This window comes from Rana temporaria, chromosome 1 (genome assembly GCF_905171775.1).
Source record: "Rana temporaria chromosome 1, aRanTem1.1, whole genome shotgun sequence".
Taxonomy (NCBI): Eukaryota; Metazoa; Chordata; class Amphibia; order Anura; family Ranidae; genus Rana; species Rana temporaria.
In genome coordinates this window covers 579,179,553-579,194,919 of record NC_053489.1, presented here as the reverse complement: position 1 = coordinate 579,194,919, position 15,367 = coordinate 579,179,553, and the positions used below count along the sequence as shown (strand labels likewise).

Genomic DNA, 15,367 nt, shown 5'->3' with positions numbered 1-15,367 from the left:
TAACACCAAATTGAACGCACCTGCTCCACATTCACACCTGCGACCTTGTAACACTGACAAGTCACATGACACCGGGGAGGGAAAATGGCTAATTGGGCCCAAGTTGGACATTTACATTTAGGGGTGTACTCACTTTTGTTGCCAGCGGTTCAGAATGGCTGTGTGTTGAGTAATTTTAAGGGGACAGCAAATTTACACTGTTATACAAGCTGTACACTCACTACTTTACATTGTAGCAATGTGTAATTTTTTCAGTGTTGTCACATGAAAAGATATAATAAAATATTTACAAAAAAATGTGAGGTTTGTACTCTACTTGCCACCAGCCTGCCTAAAACTCAAAAAGCAAAGACTCTATTTTCATGGTCATACTTTAGGTTCAAGGTCATTTGCATCTTCCAGCAAGGACTCAGTGCTCTTGTGATGGTGTTGAAGATGAGCGTTAGTTATTTTTTTACACTTACCTTCGTATAATTATGCCCCTGCCTTTAATCCTTTAGCTCCTCTGATAAATGACAATAAGTCTGTAACACTGTTGATTTCTACTAAATATATTATTTTTTCAATACACAGTATGTAAAGACACAAAATTAAGCTGTTTCCTTGATTTGAACTTGCAAGACTAACTGTGAACTATTGTCTGTAAACTAATAGCACAGATATATGATGGCTATATGGTGTAATTAGCAAAGAGGATGGATACACTGTATATCCTTCTAAAAATGAAATTTCATGGTGTTTGTCTTGCATAAAATAAATACAATGTGACATGGACTCCCCATACAGGACCATAAAACCCAGACTTGTATTTCATGTCTAAACAAACGTATTACTGTAGTGCTTCATAGAGGAGGCTAGATCAGCAACCATTTAAGTGCACTTAGCTTACAGCAACAGATTTATGAGGTCTCTTCTGTAAACTGCAGTAAAATAATTCCAGACTGCAAAGTAGGCTCGGAACTGTTGGCTTAACATTACATACAAGTCATCATTATTTAGCCTCAAAACATATCTAAACCCAAAAATATTGCTAAATTGCTATATTGCTGCTGACCAGTCCTCTAGTTCCAATGGGGTGCAGTGGGGTGCATCCCCACCCCATGTCCTCAGGCTTTGGATTATTCCAGCTGTTTGTCTGTGCTACCAGAACCACCCTGGGTTTCACTGTGAAGGATGCAGTTTATGGAAAAAATCACAAGCAGCTGTTTGTTTTCTGTAATGAAATGTGAATTATTAAATAAGTTAGGGCGTGACGTCATCATGCAAGTTGCATGGAGTCCAGTTTTCCAGAACAGACTAGTTTGCACAATAGGTGAGCAGGGTTTTGTACTTTGAAAGCGCATTTTAAGCTGGAGAAAAGCTTTTAACATACTACACTATGGTCCACACTCAGGCCTCGTACACAGGACCGAGTTTCTCGGCAAAAACCAGCAAGAAACTTTCTGGGTTTTTTTTTTGCCGAGGAAACCGGTCGTGTGTACACTTTTCGACGAGGAAACCGTCGAGGATCTCGTCGGGCCAAAAAGAAAGCATGTCTTCTTTTTCCTCCACGGGAATGGGAAAATTTGGCTCGCCGAGATCCTCGGCGGCTTCACAAGGAACTCGACGAGCAAAAAGATGAGTTTCGCCTGTCGAGTTCCTCTGACGTGTGTACAAGGCTTCAGAGAGCTGTGATGATGATTGCCTGATGGGGAGATATGCATACAAAGCACTATTGACCATTTCTATGTTAAATGGTCCACATCATCTGGTAAGAGGTGTGTGCTCTTTGTCTTCTCACATGGTGGTGGCACTATTGTGAAGATGAGTATTACACTGGATGGCGAAATGATCTATCGAAAGAGCTATTGACCATTTTTTGCATGAATGGTCCACTCTGGTAAGAGGCTACAATATTTTTCTGTTTACTGTGGATGATGAAACTTGCCTATATGGAATTGTCTTGCTGAAAGGAGTCCTTAGCTGCAATAGCAAGACTCCACATTGCTTGGCAAAACACTGGGACACTTGGGGGCAGATCCACAAAAGAATTACGCCGGCGTATCTATTGATACGCCGCATAATTTTAAAGTTCCCGCGATGTATCTTTGTTTTGTATCTACAAAACAAGATACGACTGCATCTGGGATCGATCTGACAGGCGTACATCTTAGTACGCCGTCAGATCATAGGTGCATTTTTCCACCTGCCGTTAGGTGGCGTTTCCGTCGAATTCCGCGTTGAGTATGCAAATTAGCTAGATACGGCGATCCACAAACGTACGTCCGGCCAGCGAATTTTTTTACGTCGTTTGCGTTTGGCTTTTTCCGGCGTATAGTTAAAGCTGCTATATGGAGGCGTACTCAATGTTAAGTATGGCCGTCGTTCCCGCCTCGAATTTAGAATTTTTTACGTCGTTTGCGTAAGTTGTTCGCGAATAGGGATTTGCGTAGAATGACGTCACCGTCGTAAGCATTGGCTTGGTCCGGTTTAATTTCGAGCATGCGCACTGGCATACCCCCACGGACAGCGCATGCGTCGTTAAAAAAAACGTTGTTTACGTCGGGTCACGACGTATTTACATAAAACACGCCCCCATCACATCGATTTGAATTGCGCGCCTTTACGCCGCCAAAGATACACTACGCCGCCATAACTTACGGCGCAAATTCTTTGAGGATTCGAAAAAAATTACGGCGGCGTAGTGTATCTTAGATACGTTACGCCCGACGCAAATATGCGCCGAGGTACGTGGATCTGCCCCTTGGTCTTTTATTGCACTGTTGTATAAATAATATATGGCACATTTATTTATTTTTGTATAATTGTGTGCGGGATGTTTTATATATATTTTTTGTACTGTTAGCATGTTATTTAAATTGTAGCGCTTTATGTTATATATGTATTTTTTTTTGTTTTTAAAGCGCTGCACTTTTATTCATCGTTTGTGTTCTGAAATGGTTTTATCGAAGACTTAAGCCTCATACACACATTCAGATTTTCCGCAGACAAAGCGTAGGACTTTTGTCCGAAGGGCGTTGGCCAGGAATTTGTCTTGCATACAAACGGCACACAATTGTCGTCTAACAAACACGAAACTACGTGATTTTTCAGCTCTTTAGCGCCACCATTTGGGCACCTTCTGCTAATGTCGTGTTTGAGCATTAATTCCGAGCATGCGTGTTTGTACTTTGGACTTTTGTCTGATGGACTTGTGTGCACACATTTGGAAAAACCGACAATAGACAGAGGCAGGAATTTTACTTTAAAGCGTTTGTTACCCCAACATATTCCTGATATGTGCTTGCTGTACCATGTACTTTTATGATAAACTATCCTGTTCTCTTTGTATTGCTTCCTTTATGTGAAAACATTAAAAATGTACCACACTAGGCATGAGAGCCCACAATGGTCAGTTCTCTAGCTATTCTGGGAACTCAGTTTACTCTCCTCCAATGATCAAGCTTGTCCAGACATGCCCCCCTGCGCAGCATGGGAAAGCTCAGTGTGCTGTTAATTCTACTCCCCCAGCTCGTTTGCATCTGATGCCGCGAACACACAAGCGTTTTTCGGGTTCTAAAAAATTACGTTTTTTTTAATGTCATTAAAAACAATTGTGTGTGGGCTCCAGAGCATTTTTCACGATGTAAAAAATGGTCATTAAAAATTTCGAACATGCTCTAATTTTTCACGTTGTTTTTAACGTTGTCGTTTTTTACGTTGTAAAAAATGGTTGTGTGTAGGCTTTAACGACGTGAAAAAAACGCGCATGCTCAGAAGCAAGTTATGAGATGGAAGCGATCGTTCTGGTAAAACTAGCGTTCGTAATGGAGTAAACACATTCATCACGCTGTAACAGACTGAAAAGCGCGAATCGTCTTTTACTAACACTAAATTAGCATAAGCAGCCCAAAGGGTGGCGCCATCCGAATGGAACTTCCCCTTATAGTGCCGTCTACATGTTGTACGTCACCGCGCTTTGCTAGAGCATTTTTTTTTCACAATCGTGTGTAGGCAAGGCCGTTTTAATGATCGGGTTGAAAAAAACATTGTTTTTTCTAGACCCTTAAAAACTTCATTTTTACAACCCGAAAAATGGTCGTGTGTACGCGGCATGAGAACAGAGGGAAAGTGAGCACTTTTAAAAAAGGGAAAAAAAAGTATTTATAATGTTTTTTTTTATATCTTTACAAAAAAGTTTTGTCTTTCATTTCATCACGGATTGGGTTGTTTTTCAAGGTGATTGTTTACAATTAGTTACAAAGTCAGAGTTTATGCTACACAAGTTTCTATACAATAATATAATATGACGATCGTTTTCCCTAAAAGATAGCATATAAAAATATTTTTATATTATGCCAAAAGGAAGGAATTTAAAGTAAGCAATGTGTTCATTTGTGTGACTATTATTAAAGCGGGGGTTCACCCTATAAACCCAAAAACAAATTTTTTTTTTCCTCTACCATAAAATCAGGCATTGTAGCGCGAGCTACAGTATGCCTGTGCCGATTTTTTTATCCCCGTACTCACCTTGTACTCGTACATCGAAGATACCGACTCCCCTCGGGGAATGGGCGTGCCTATGGAGACGGAGGATGATTGACGGCCGGCTCTGGCGCGTCACGCTTCTCCGGAAATAGCCGAAATAGGCTTGGCTCTTCACGGCGCCTGCGCATAGCCTGTGCGCAGGCGCCGTGAAGAGCCGAGACCTACTCCGGCTGTCTTCGGGGAGAGTGACGTGCCAGGGCCGGCCGTCAATCATCCTCCCTCTCCATAGGCACGCCCATTCCCCGCGGGAGCCGAAATCTTTAATGTACGAGTACACAGTGAGTACGGGGGTAAAAAAATCGGGACAGGCATACTGTAGCTCGTGTCAGTGAGGGTGAACTACCGCTTTAATGAGCTACATTTTATAGTTGTTACTCTATTATAATTATTTTGATTTGGAAGTGAAAATCTATATCCACAGTAAATTCATCTATACAACTATAACAACCATTTAGGTTTGAGGGGGAAATGTGTCTTTTTGTAGCTATGGTAGTCCACTCCTTGTATTTCTAGAACTCTATTTAATAAGCATGTATACTATTAACAAAAAAGTTAAATAAATTACAAATTATGTAAGACTTCATGTCTGAATTTCTGTATATGGCGTCTGTTTGGATTTTATATCACGTTTTCTTAACATAAATCAAAAGCTCCATAAATTTGTTATAATGAGAAAGTCTTTCTAGGAAACAATCCAAATATGTAATTTATGACATTTTATTTGGTACCAGTTGCTGCAGCTTGTTATGTCTAAGGTTTTTGAGCATGTATGTCTCTGTAAACCAGTGGTTCTCAACCTTCTAGGGCCGTGACCCCTTGATAAAATTTCACAAGTTTTTGGGACCCCTAACAGTAAAATTATTTTCGTAGCGCGGGTTGTCAGCACCCAAGGCAAGACAAGTAATTTACGCCCCTAACCCACAGACATTTAGCGCTCCCTGAGTCCTTGTAATGGCAACTATAATCGCAGGTAGTGTCACTCAATGTCTCCGGCTTCACTGTGTCTCCAGCTCTGTGGTGTCTCGTAGCAGTGACACCTATGCCGAAATCAGGAGACAGGGTCTCCTCCAGCCCCTCCCACTTCACATTCCTCACCAGTCAGCTGACCTCTAGTCTTTGCCCCCCAGCCATGCCGTAAACTGAATGGGCGCCTGCGAAGAGGCTGAGTGGGCGGATGCGGGCTCCAGGAACAGCCCAGATGGGAGGCCACATGCTCCAGGGATAGCCCTGCTGGGTGGCTCCAAAAATGCTGGGAGAGTGATACGGGCTTCAGGAACAGTCCAGGATTTGGTGACCCCATGGTAAATCATCATTTGACCCCCGAGGGGGTCCCGACCCCCAGGTTGAGAACCACTGCTGTAAACAGTATGCAGTATGAACAAACACAGATTATCTTACTGGATTCAGATACCTGCAATCCTACCCACAGCACATACACAGCATGCTACATGCAGGGAGATATTTAGGAGACATCCGGGGTAGCTACAGGTAAGCCTTATTATTTGCTTACCTGTAGCAAAAAGTGGTTGTAAAGGGTTTACACAACAAAACCCTCCTGCGCTCTGGTGTTTCGCCAAACCGGGTACAGCAGTATAGTCTAACGGCAAAGTCTGAATCTTGCAGCCCTCCACAGAACAAAGGGTGTTCATAAGGCTAAAACAAAAAGAAAAGAAAGGAGGGCGCACCGACCTTGTGCATTACCACTTAATCTTTTTAATTAAAAACAGAATAAAAAGCAATGGTCCTACTCACAAAATAATTATAAATAAGCACTTTTCAGACAGCTGGACTGGACCTCACGGCACCTGCCAGTAGAACTTCAGACATCTGAACGGCTGACGCGTTTCTGGGGCGTACCCCCTTCTTCAAAGCCTAGATGGTCCGTGATACCTCTCTCCTGCTGCATGTCCTCCTAATATAGGTATATGTGTGTATGTATGCACATGTGCAAGGGCGGCCCCCAATGCTAATAGCCACTGATTGGCAGGCCCCACCCCTTTCCTCTGAAACCCCACCCATCCAGACTGCTACCTCAAAAAGGAGTGCACAAGTGTGGTATAGAGAGGCACATTGTGTCAAGGTGATCCCTGCACCGCTGTAGACTCAATAGCCTCCTTGTTTTACGCGTCAGCCGTTCAGATGTCTAACTTTTTGCTACAGGTAAGCATATAATAAGGCTTACCTGTAGCTACCCCGGATGTCTCCTAAACTTGCACGGTACTGTTTTAAGTGGTATTGCACAAGGTCGGTGCGCCCTCCTTTCTTTTCTTTTTGTAAAGGGTTTACAACCACTTTAAGAAGCCCATAGATGAGTCATATCTTTTTCATTCAACCAATGGATTGAAAAAAATAAAAAACTTGATTCCCCCATCCACACACTCGATGTATATGAGGAAATCCTCCCCACTAAGGTATTGTATTTTGACAGTGGGGAGACTTACCCACCATCAGAATACATTGATCTTCACTGCCGGCTATAGCCTGTGGCATTGACTGCCCACACATGGATGAAAATTCACCCAGTCCTTGCTGAATTGCCCAAATTTTAAGAAAAGGGATCAATTTGCTTATGAGATTCCCCTTCTCATGCAATAAGCCACCTACAGGCAAAAAGGCTAACTTCACCTGCCTACAGGCAACGCTGTATCCTGGCCTAGGGCAGCACTTTGCAGGGGGGGCAGCACAAAACAAGTCCCCGCTACACTGTTAGGCAAATTAGTCTAGCGCCCCTATAAAGCAGCCGCACTGCTTCTGGTATGTGGGCGACCGGCATTCCGCAACTGTTGGGGCTGGAGCACAAACCTTCTTCACTGTGCTATATGTTTCTGCTGCACCATTGACATGGTTATATGTTCTTAATCCTCTCCATAAAATTTTAAGAAATTTGTGCTTAAAGTAGAACTATAGGCAACACTTTTTCATTCTATAGCCCCTGTCAGTTTATTTTTTTACCATCCCTGTCCCATTGCGGATTTTTCCCTTCACTTTCTTCCACATTGCCAAACACGAAGTCAGAGGAAATCCATGCAAATTAAGGGAATCCATTGCCCCCCCAGGCCCTCAGAACTAGTGTCCCCACTCAAACATTTCAGGGCGGGTCTTAAACAACAAGGGGTGTACCTTTGACAGGAAGGGGTGGGTCATATTTAAATTAGGGGGTGCACGAGTTTAGTCAGGCCTAGCGCAGCACAAAACCTAAATACACTACTGCCTTCAGGTGCACTAATGCAAGGGTTAAAATGTTCAAATTAAACCATAATGGGGTATCAGATTAGCAATTATAAAATAGTTTATACAAAGGAACAATAAAATTATGTATTTATACCATAGAGCCGAATAACTAATTTAGAGTACCAACCTCAAGAATAATTTCCTCTTCTGTAAGAAGGATTATATGATCTCTAGATGATTCCAATTTCAGCTTTTGTATTCGTCTTGGAGTAATTTTGATGAAGGAAAATTAACTTAAAATGCAAAGTACAAGTGTGTACAATACAAAAAAGACATACAGTACTAGGTATAGTGTCGTCTATGAATTTACATTTTTGTAAACATTTTGAAAATTGCAGTAGAAAAACACACAAAGGCATATCTGACTAGACCTGACCACTCTCCCATTTCCATCCCACGTATCCTTACTGCTCAAGGCCCATCAGTGACAACCCAGGGGATATCCTAGACTCCTTTTTATGCTTTTACAAAGACCTGTATACCTCTAGGGTTGACTACGATGACTCCCAATTGAATGACTACTTGGCTGACATATTTCTCCCCTCTTTGTCAGGGGAGGGGCGTGAAGTGCTGGATGCACCTATCTTGGTTGAGGAAATTGCTGCAGCCATTTCACAAATGCCTGCAAATAAGACTCCGGGCTTAGACAGTTTCCCGACTGAATGGTACTCACAATTTAAAGACCTTTTGTGCCCCTTTCTTTTGCGAACCTATTACAAAGCTCTAGATGTCGGGATCCTCCCCCCAACGATGCGAGAGGCTCTGATTGTACTTCTATTAAAACCCTGTAAGGACCCACTTAAATGCAAATCTTACTGTAATAATCCAATTATTGGCAAACCGTTTGAACACTGTAGTCACGTCCTTGGTCAATAGTGACCAAGGGGGCTTTATCCCTGGCAGGTCCACCAGAATGAATATCCACAGGCTGTTTCAAAACCTGCAATATCCACATGACTGTCCTCCCACTCGTGCTATTGTGTCTTTGGACACTTGCAAGGCATTCGACAGTGTGGAATGGCCATATCTGTTTCGGGTGTTACAGATGTGTGGCATTGGCCCCCGTGCTGTAGCATGGATGAAACTCCTTTACACCTCCCCTGAAGCTCGGGTGTGGGTCAATTCCTCTATCACTGGCCCCTTTCCAATTACTAGGGGCACACGACAGGGGTGCCCGTTGTCGCCTCTCTTGTTTGCCCTGGCCATGGAGCCACTTGCGGTTCGCATTCACTCCTCCCCCTCGATTAAAGGACTCCCAATTGCTAATATAGAGGAGCGCATTTCACTTTATGAGGATGACACATTGGTGTTTCTGGCTGATACTAATGAATCACTTCAGGCCCTGTTGGTGGAGATTAATACCTTTGGAGACTATTCTGGCTTCCGGGTGAATTGGGATAAGTCTAGTCTTTTCCTCCTAGATGTGGCTGAGCCTCCAACCTGATTCCAAGCTTCAAGTGGTATCCTCCTTTAGGTACCTTGGGGTTCTGGTGCAGACCCCATTATCTTTATATGTCGCCAATAACTTAGATCCTCTATTGGTCCGACTTTCTGGATCAAAATGATCTACCTACCGAGATTACTCTATATCCTTGACAATTCCCCTTGCAAAATACCTAAATCTATTTTTAAACTCATAGCTTCAATATGTACTACTTTCCTGTGGAAGGATGGCTCCCCCAAGGTAGCACTTGAAACACTACGGTTGCCAGCGCACTTGGCAGGCCTGGCATTTCCCAACTTCTTTCTATATTATTTGGCATCCCAGTTGGTGCACATCCACGATTGGCTGTGCCCAGTTCCGGCCAATGCCTGTACCTCCACGGAGGGAGCCATTGCATCTTCTCTGGAAACCCTACATAATATTATCCACAGAGGCCGGGTCCCCGATCGCCCCGGAACCTCCATACTTGCCACTTCCCTTTTCTCTTTTCGTTATATTGTCACTAAAGTATCCAGGCACACCTGGCTGAAATCTCCCAACAACCCTCTGTGGTTTAACCCCAATATGCAGGAACTATACTCCCTTCCTGATCCCAATCGCTGGTACTCCAAGGGGGTTAAATATTTATGCCACCTGTACAATGCTCAGGGCTTTAAATCTTTTTCTCAGCTACGTTTAGATTTCGATTTACCAAGATCGTACCTATTTTATTACTACCAGCTCAGGCACACTATCCGTGCCCAGTTTGGCTCCCTGGATGAAAAACTGCTCAGACAGCCAGATCCAACTAAACTTGTCTCCACCTATTATGAAGCCCTAATGACTGACTTTAACCCCAGGTTTCACAAAGCTCAGGTAAAATGGACCTCTCTGGACATCTCCCTGGTAGACGAGGACTGGTCAGAATTTAGTGATACATATAAAACCTCTGTTTTTGCTTTTCAGGACCACATCATACAGGTCAAAATTTTCCATCAAACCCACCTCACTCCGGCTAGGTTACACAGGATGGGTCTCCTGCCCTCAGCTGCCTGTTTCCGTGGCTGTGGCCGGGAGGCCGATTTCTTACACTGCTTCAGGTCATGCCCGGTAGTCCAGGACTTCTGGGAAGAAGTGGGTGCTTTCATCTCATCGGCGCTAGGCCTCCCAAACATATTCCACCCCAAGAACTGCCTATTAGGCATCTTTGGCGAATTACACCTATCATCACATGCCAAGAGACTGCTCCGTATACTCTTCTTCTATGTTAAAAAAGCTATTTTACTGTCCTGGAAGGGGACACAGACCTCTCTGAAATTCCTCTGGTTAAAACCTATTAATGACGCTATCCCACTGTATAAACGTAATTTTTGAACTTTGGAAACGGAACAAAACCTTCCACAAAATTTGGGGTAGATGGTTGACTAGTCCGCTAACCCTCTCCCAGCACTGATTGTACTACTCTTGCTTGACCATTGATGGGCCGTGCCTCACGGATCTCTAATGTCTGGACCTCCGCTTGTGCCTACTTTATATTTTGCATTAATGTCAGTTTATTTTTCTATGTTTGAGTGTATTGCCTGATGTTTATGACCAGGTTGTCTGGTGTGTTTTTTTTGTATGTTTTTCTGTTTGTTGGTTTGTCTTAAACCTAATAAAAATATCTTAAAAAAAAATAAAAATAAAAACACACAAAAGTTATAAAGCTTAATTCATTTTTGTTGATAACATACTTATGTGAAAGCCTGTTTATTAGTAATTGTTGAAGCATAGCAAAAACACCAAAATAGTCCTTAGGGGAGGTGGCTGTATTAGTTGTCTCTTTTTCATCATTTTTTTTCACCTGGCAAACCTCCCCGCTTCTCATTGCCATAACACATGAGAGATTTGTTCCAAAGTCCTAGGAACAATGCTAACTGATAAGAGTGCCCCAAAGACAGAGTATCCAGCAATTTATGAAAGCTAATATCTGCTTAAAATGGCAAGTAAAGGATACTCTGTTATAGCCGGATCCCGCTTTTGGGGTTGGTAAGAAAAATTTGCACTCATTACTTCTTTTATAATGTCATCCATCAGAGGATCATCCTGCAACGAGATGTACACATGATAAGAATCTTTGGGGTAATATACTAAACATGTAAAAATACAAGCTATGACGGTGATCCATACAAATCATAACAGAATTCAGGGGCATTCTACTACAAAATGAAGTAAGAATTTGCCTTTTTAATAAGCCCAATATCTATTTCCACTATTTTGCTTTCAAGTAAGGGCATACTGTATATCTGTATTTATATTTGTCCAATTATTTTTTTTTAAATAAAAGAGGTGGTAATGGTTGCCATAACAGTCATCCAGATACTGGGACATGTGTGCTTTTGCTTGACTATGCCATACACACATACAGTATATTATTTATATATTTTATATAGGGGAGTAAAGAGTAGTAACCAGGTGGAGGTGAAGGAATGGATAGCATCTATACAGGATAGAAAACCAGGAGTAGAGGGGTATGAGAGAATGTATAGGTAGGATGGAAAGGTATGATAGGGCCTGTTAATGAGCGAGTCTCAACTGGCCTGGTTAGAGGGCAATCAATAGGTAGCAAGAGAGTTTTGGGCGTAGGAATGGTATATGGAGGCAGCTATTGAAGACGATCACAAGGATCTTAGACTGTTTGGCCGGATTCACATACATTGGCGCATATATATGCCGCCGTAGCGTATCTCTTTTACGCTACGCCGACGCAACGCTGAGAGGCAAGCATGTAATTCACAAAGCGAATGCTCCCAACGTTGTGCTGGCGTAACGTAAAATCGTAGGCGTAAGCCGGCCTAATTCAAAGTAGGTGGAAGTGGGCATGCTCCATTTAAATGAAGCATGACCCCATGCAAATGATGGGCCGAACTAACGGCGCATGCGCCGTCCCATGGACGTATCCCAGTGCGCATGCTCAGAATCACATCGGATCGAACGCCTAAGATACATCGAATCACTGCCTACGACGTGAACATAACATACGCCCAGCCCTATTCACGTACTACTACGTAAACGACGTAAAATACGACGGCTGTTCCCTGGTCCATACCTTTGCATGAGTTGCGCCTCATAGATGGGGAATAACTTTACGTCGGGCGTACGACCTACGTAAACCGCGTATAATAATGCGCCGGGCGCAAGTACGTTCGTGAATCGGCGTATCTCACTCATTTGCATATTCGAATCGTAAATCAATGGGAGCGCCCCTTGCGGCCAGCGTAGATATGCGCCCACGATACGACGGAGTAGGAAACTTACGTCGGTCACATGAAGCCTATTTTCAGACGTATCTTGCTTTCAGAGTCAGGCGCATAGATACGACGGCGCATAGTTACACTTACGCGCCGTATCTCGAGATACGTCGGCGTAAGTGCTACGTGAATCCGGGCCTACATATCTATAGTTTGACAAATATGTCATAGTTGTGGTTCTCAAATATGGAGGTATTTTGCTTTTGCATAAATAAAAAGTATAACTAAAGGCAAAACTTTTTTTTTTGTTTTGGATAGAGGGGAGAGGGATTAAAACACCTGTCAGTTTTTATTGTTGACTGTGTCCCTGTTAGGAAGAATCATACTCTTTATTTGTCCTCTTTGCCTTTATCATTGAACGTGAAAATAAAAGAATCTAGGTTGTGCCCAGAAAAGTAATAGAGGGGGAAATCTTCCAATGGGGACACTAGTTCTGGTGTTACTATATCCAGGACCTTATCTGGTCTCCCAAAGTACAAAGAACATGGAAATGTTTTAGTGAATATAAAAGGCTTAACACCTTTTCTCATCAACACTTGTGACTTATACCAGTGTCTGATTAAATATCCTAGGAGGAGTTTTCATTCTCCCCTGATTGTCCTATGAGAATGCAGGACCACTGACCCTCTGTCTGGACAGTGCTGATTGGCCCTGTGTTGATCACAAGCACTCTCCCAAGGAAAAAAAAGCTCTCTAGCAATACACACCAAACTGAGCATGTACAGGCAGCTTGCCCCCAAGGCTCTGTTCTATCAGGAGATGGTTTGGGAACTGTAGGATCAAACAGCATTTTTACACAATGCCGAGGATTAACCCCTTTGGTTCCGCAAGTATAACAAGCATGCTTTACTGCATATACAGACTGATTTCACTGTTGTTGGGTTAGCAACACTTTAATTTGGGATTTTCTCTCTCTTCTTGTTTTGGTTTTGGGACAGGAAGTGAAGGTAGATCCCCCAATGGAAGACAGAGGGCAAAAATAAACCTACTTTACTCTATCCAAAATTAAAAAAGAAAAGTTTTGCCTATATTTCCACTTTAGGATATTAGGTAAATATTCATTGAACATAAGGGCCCTTTCACACGGGTGGATCAGTAATGATCGGCCTCCGTGTGTCTGTCAGCTCAGTGGGGATCCTCTGTAAAATCCCTGCTGAGCCGTCGGCTGACAGGGGGGTCCCCGCACACTGTGCAGGGACCGCCCTGTCTTTCCTCCGCTCTCCCCTATGGGGGGATCGGATGAACACGGACCGTGTGTCCGTGTTCATCCGATCCGCAGACGGAAGAAAAAATAGGATTTTCTTCCGTCCGCAAAATCGGAGCTTTGCGGAGACGGGTGATTACGGGTGTCAGCGGATGTTCATCCGCTGACACCCGCAATCACATAGGGACCAATGTATGTCCCGTTTTAATCCGCAAAAGAATGGATGAAAATGCGGACATACGGTCCGCACATGTGAAAGGGGCCTTATTGTAGTGAACTGTGTTTGACTCTGGGGGAAGGTTTTTTGTTTTTTTTCCAGGATCCTACACTCGTCTATTTAGATGCTATGAACATATGTAAACCCATTTTGATAACCACAAAAACACTCAGATTCAATATTACAATAAACAATTTTAAGAGGCATTTTAAACTTCTTTGATTAGGCAACATACCATTTCTAAGCCCTTCAGAAAGTCACTCCCTAGTGGGTTTGTATTCTTAGGTTGTTTTCTGCCAAGAAATAGACCACCACAAGTATTAGCTAAGGAATAATTATAATGAATGCATTTTGGGGCTAATCTTTACAATGCTCTTAGTATAGAAGGTCACAAACTGCATAAGTGTAAAACATTATCAGTCAAGTAATGTGCTATAAAATGAGTCTGTGGCATGTTAAGAAGAGACAGCTGCTATTTATGTCCTCATAAAAAAAAAGACTTTGGCTAGTAAATAAAAGACATGATCTGATCATATGCTCAATGATATAGCAGAAAAGTCTGTAATTAGATACTCGATACTCATGTTCCCCACCACCTTTCTTTGGTGGGGATCTGTCCATCAATAACAAACAATTGCTATGTAGAAACCTCTATGTCAATTGCTCCCACATTGTTACAACATTATGATTAGCTTGGTAGCAGTAAGATACTATTTCTTATTTCATGAGAAAAAATTACTAATCAACAACAGTGAATAAGGTTATAACGAACTGGGTTACACATGAACATGATCTATTTTTAATCACCGCCGCCTGTAGATATACATTGGCAGAATGGCACGGCTGCGCAAAGTAACGTACCTGTACGTTGCTTTGAATTTGCCGCCGCGTGGGGGCAGGCGCGCCCCCTACTTCGAGCTCTGTGACTGTGCCCCTGGGACCCGCAGATTCAATGCCAGCCGCTGTCCCGCGGTCGTGTGATGGAGCTGCAGAACGGGGAGATGCCTTTGAAAACAAGGCATTTCCCTGTTCTGCCTTGTGACAGGACAGTGATCTACTGCTCCCTGTCATTGGGAGCAGTGATCACTGTTGTGTCACTCATAGCCCAGCCCCCCCCCCACAGTTAGAATCACTCCCTAAGACACACTTAACCTCTTCCTTGCCCCTAGTGGTTAACCCCTTTCCTGCCAGTGTCACAGTAATCAGTGCATTTTTATAGCACTAATCGCTGTATAAATGACAATGGTCCCAAAATATCGTCTAAAGTGTCTGATGTGTCCGCCATAATGTCGCAGTCATGATAAAAATCGCAGATCACCGCCATTACTAATAAAAATCTATCCCCTATTTTGTAGACGCTATAACTTTTCCAAAACCAATCAATATACGCCTATTGAGATTTTTTTTTTTACCAAAAATATGTACAAGAATACGTATCGGCCTAAACTAAGGACATTTTTATTTATATTTTTAAT

General features: G+C 42.8%; 1 protein-coding gene across 2 annotated transcripts in view; it reads right to left on the bottom strand.

Annotated features, from left to right (window-relative positions):
- LOC120923047 overlaps positions 1-15,367 on the bottom strand; it is a 140,494-nt gene that overhangs the window by 68,498 nt on the left and 56,629 nt on the right. For both annotated transcript variants that reach the window (XM_040334899.1, XM_040334900.1), the window contains exons 6-8: positions 14,128-14,185; positions 11,178-11,266; positions 7,886-7,961 (exon numbers count right to left, since the gene is read on the bottom strand). In XM_040334899.1, coding sequence (XP_040190833.1) covers positions 7,886-7,961; positions 11,178-11,266; positions 14,128-14,185 — 223 coding nt within the window. The remainder of the gene's footprint in view (positions 1-7,885; positions 7,962-11,177; positions 11,267-14,127; positions 14,186-15,367) is intronic.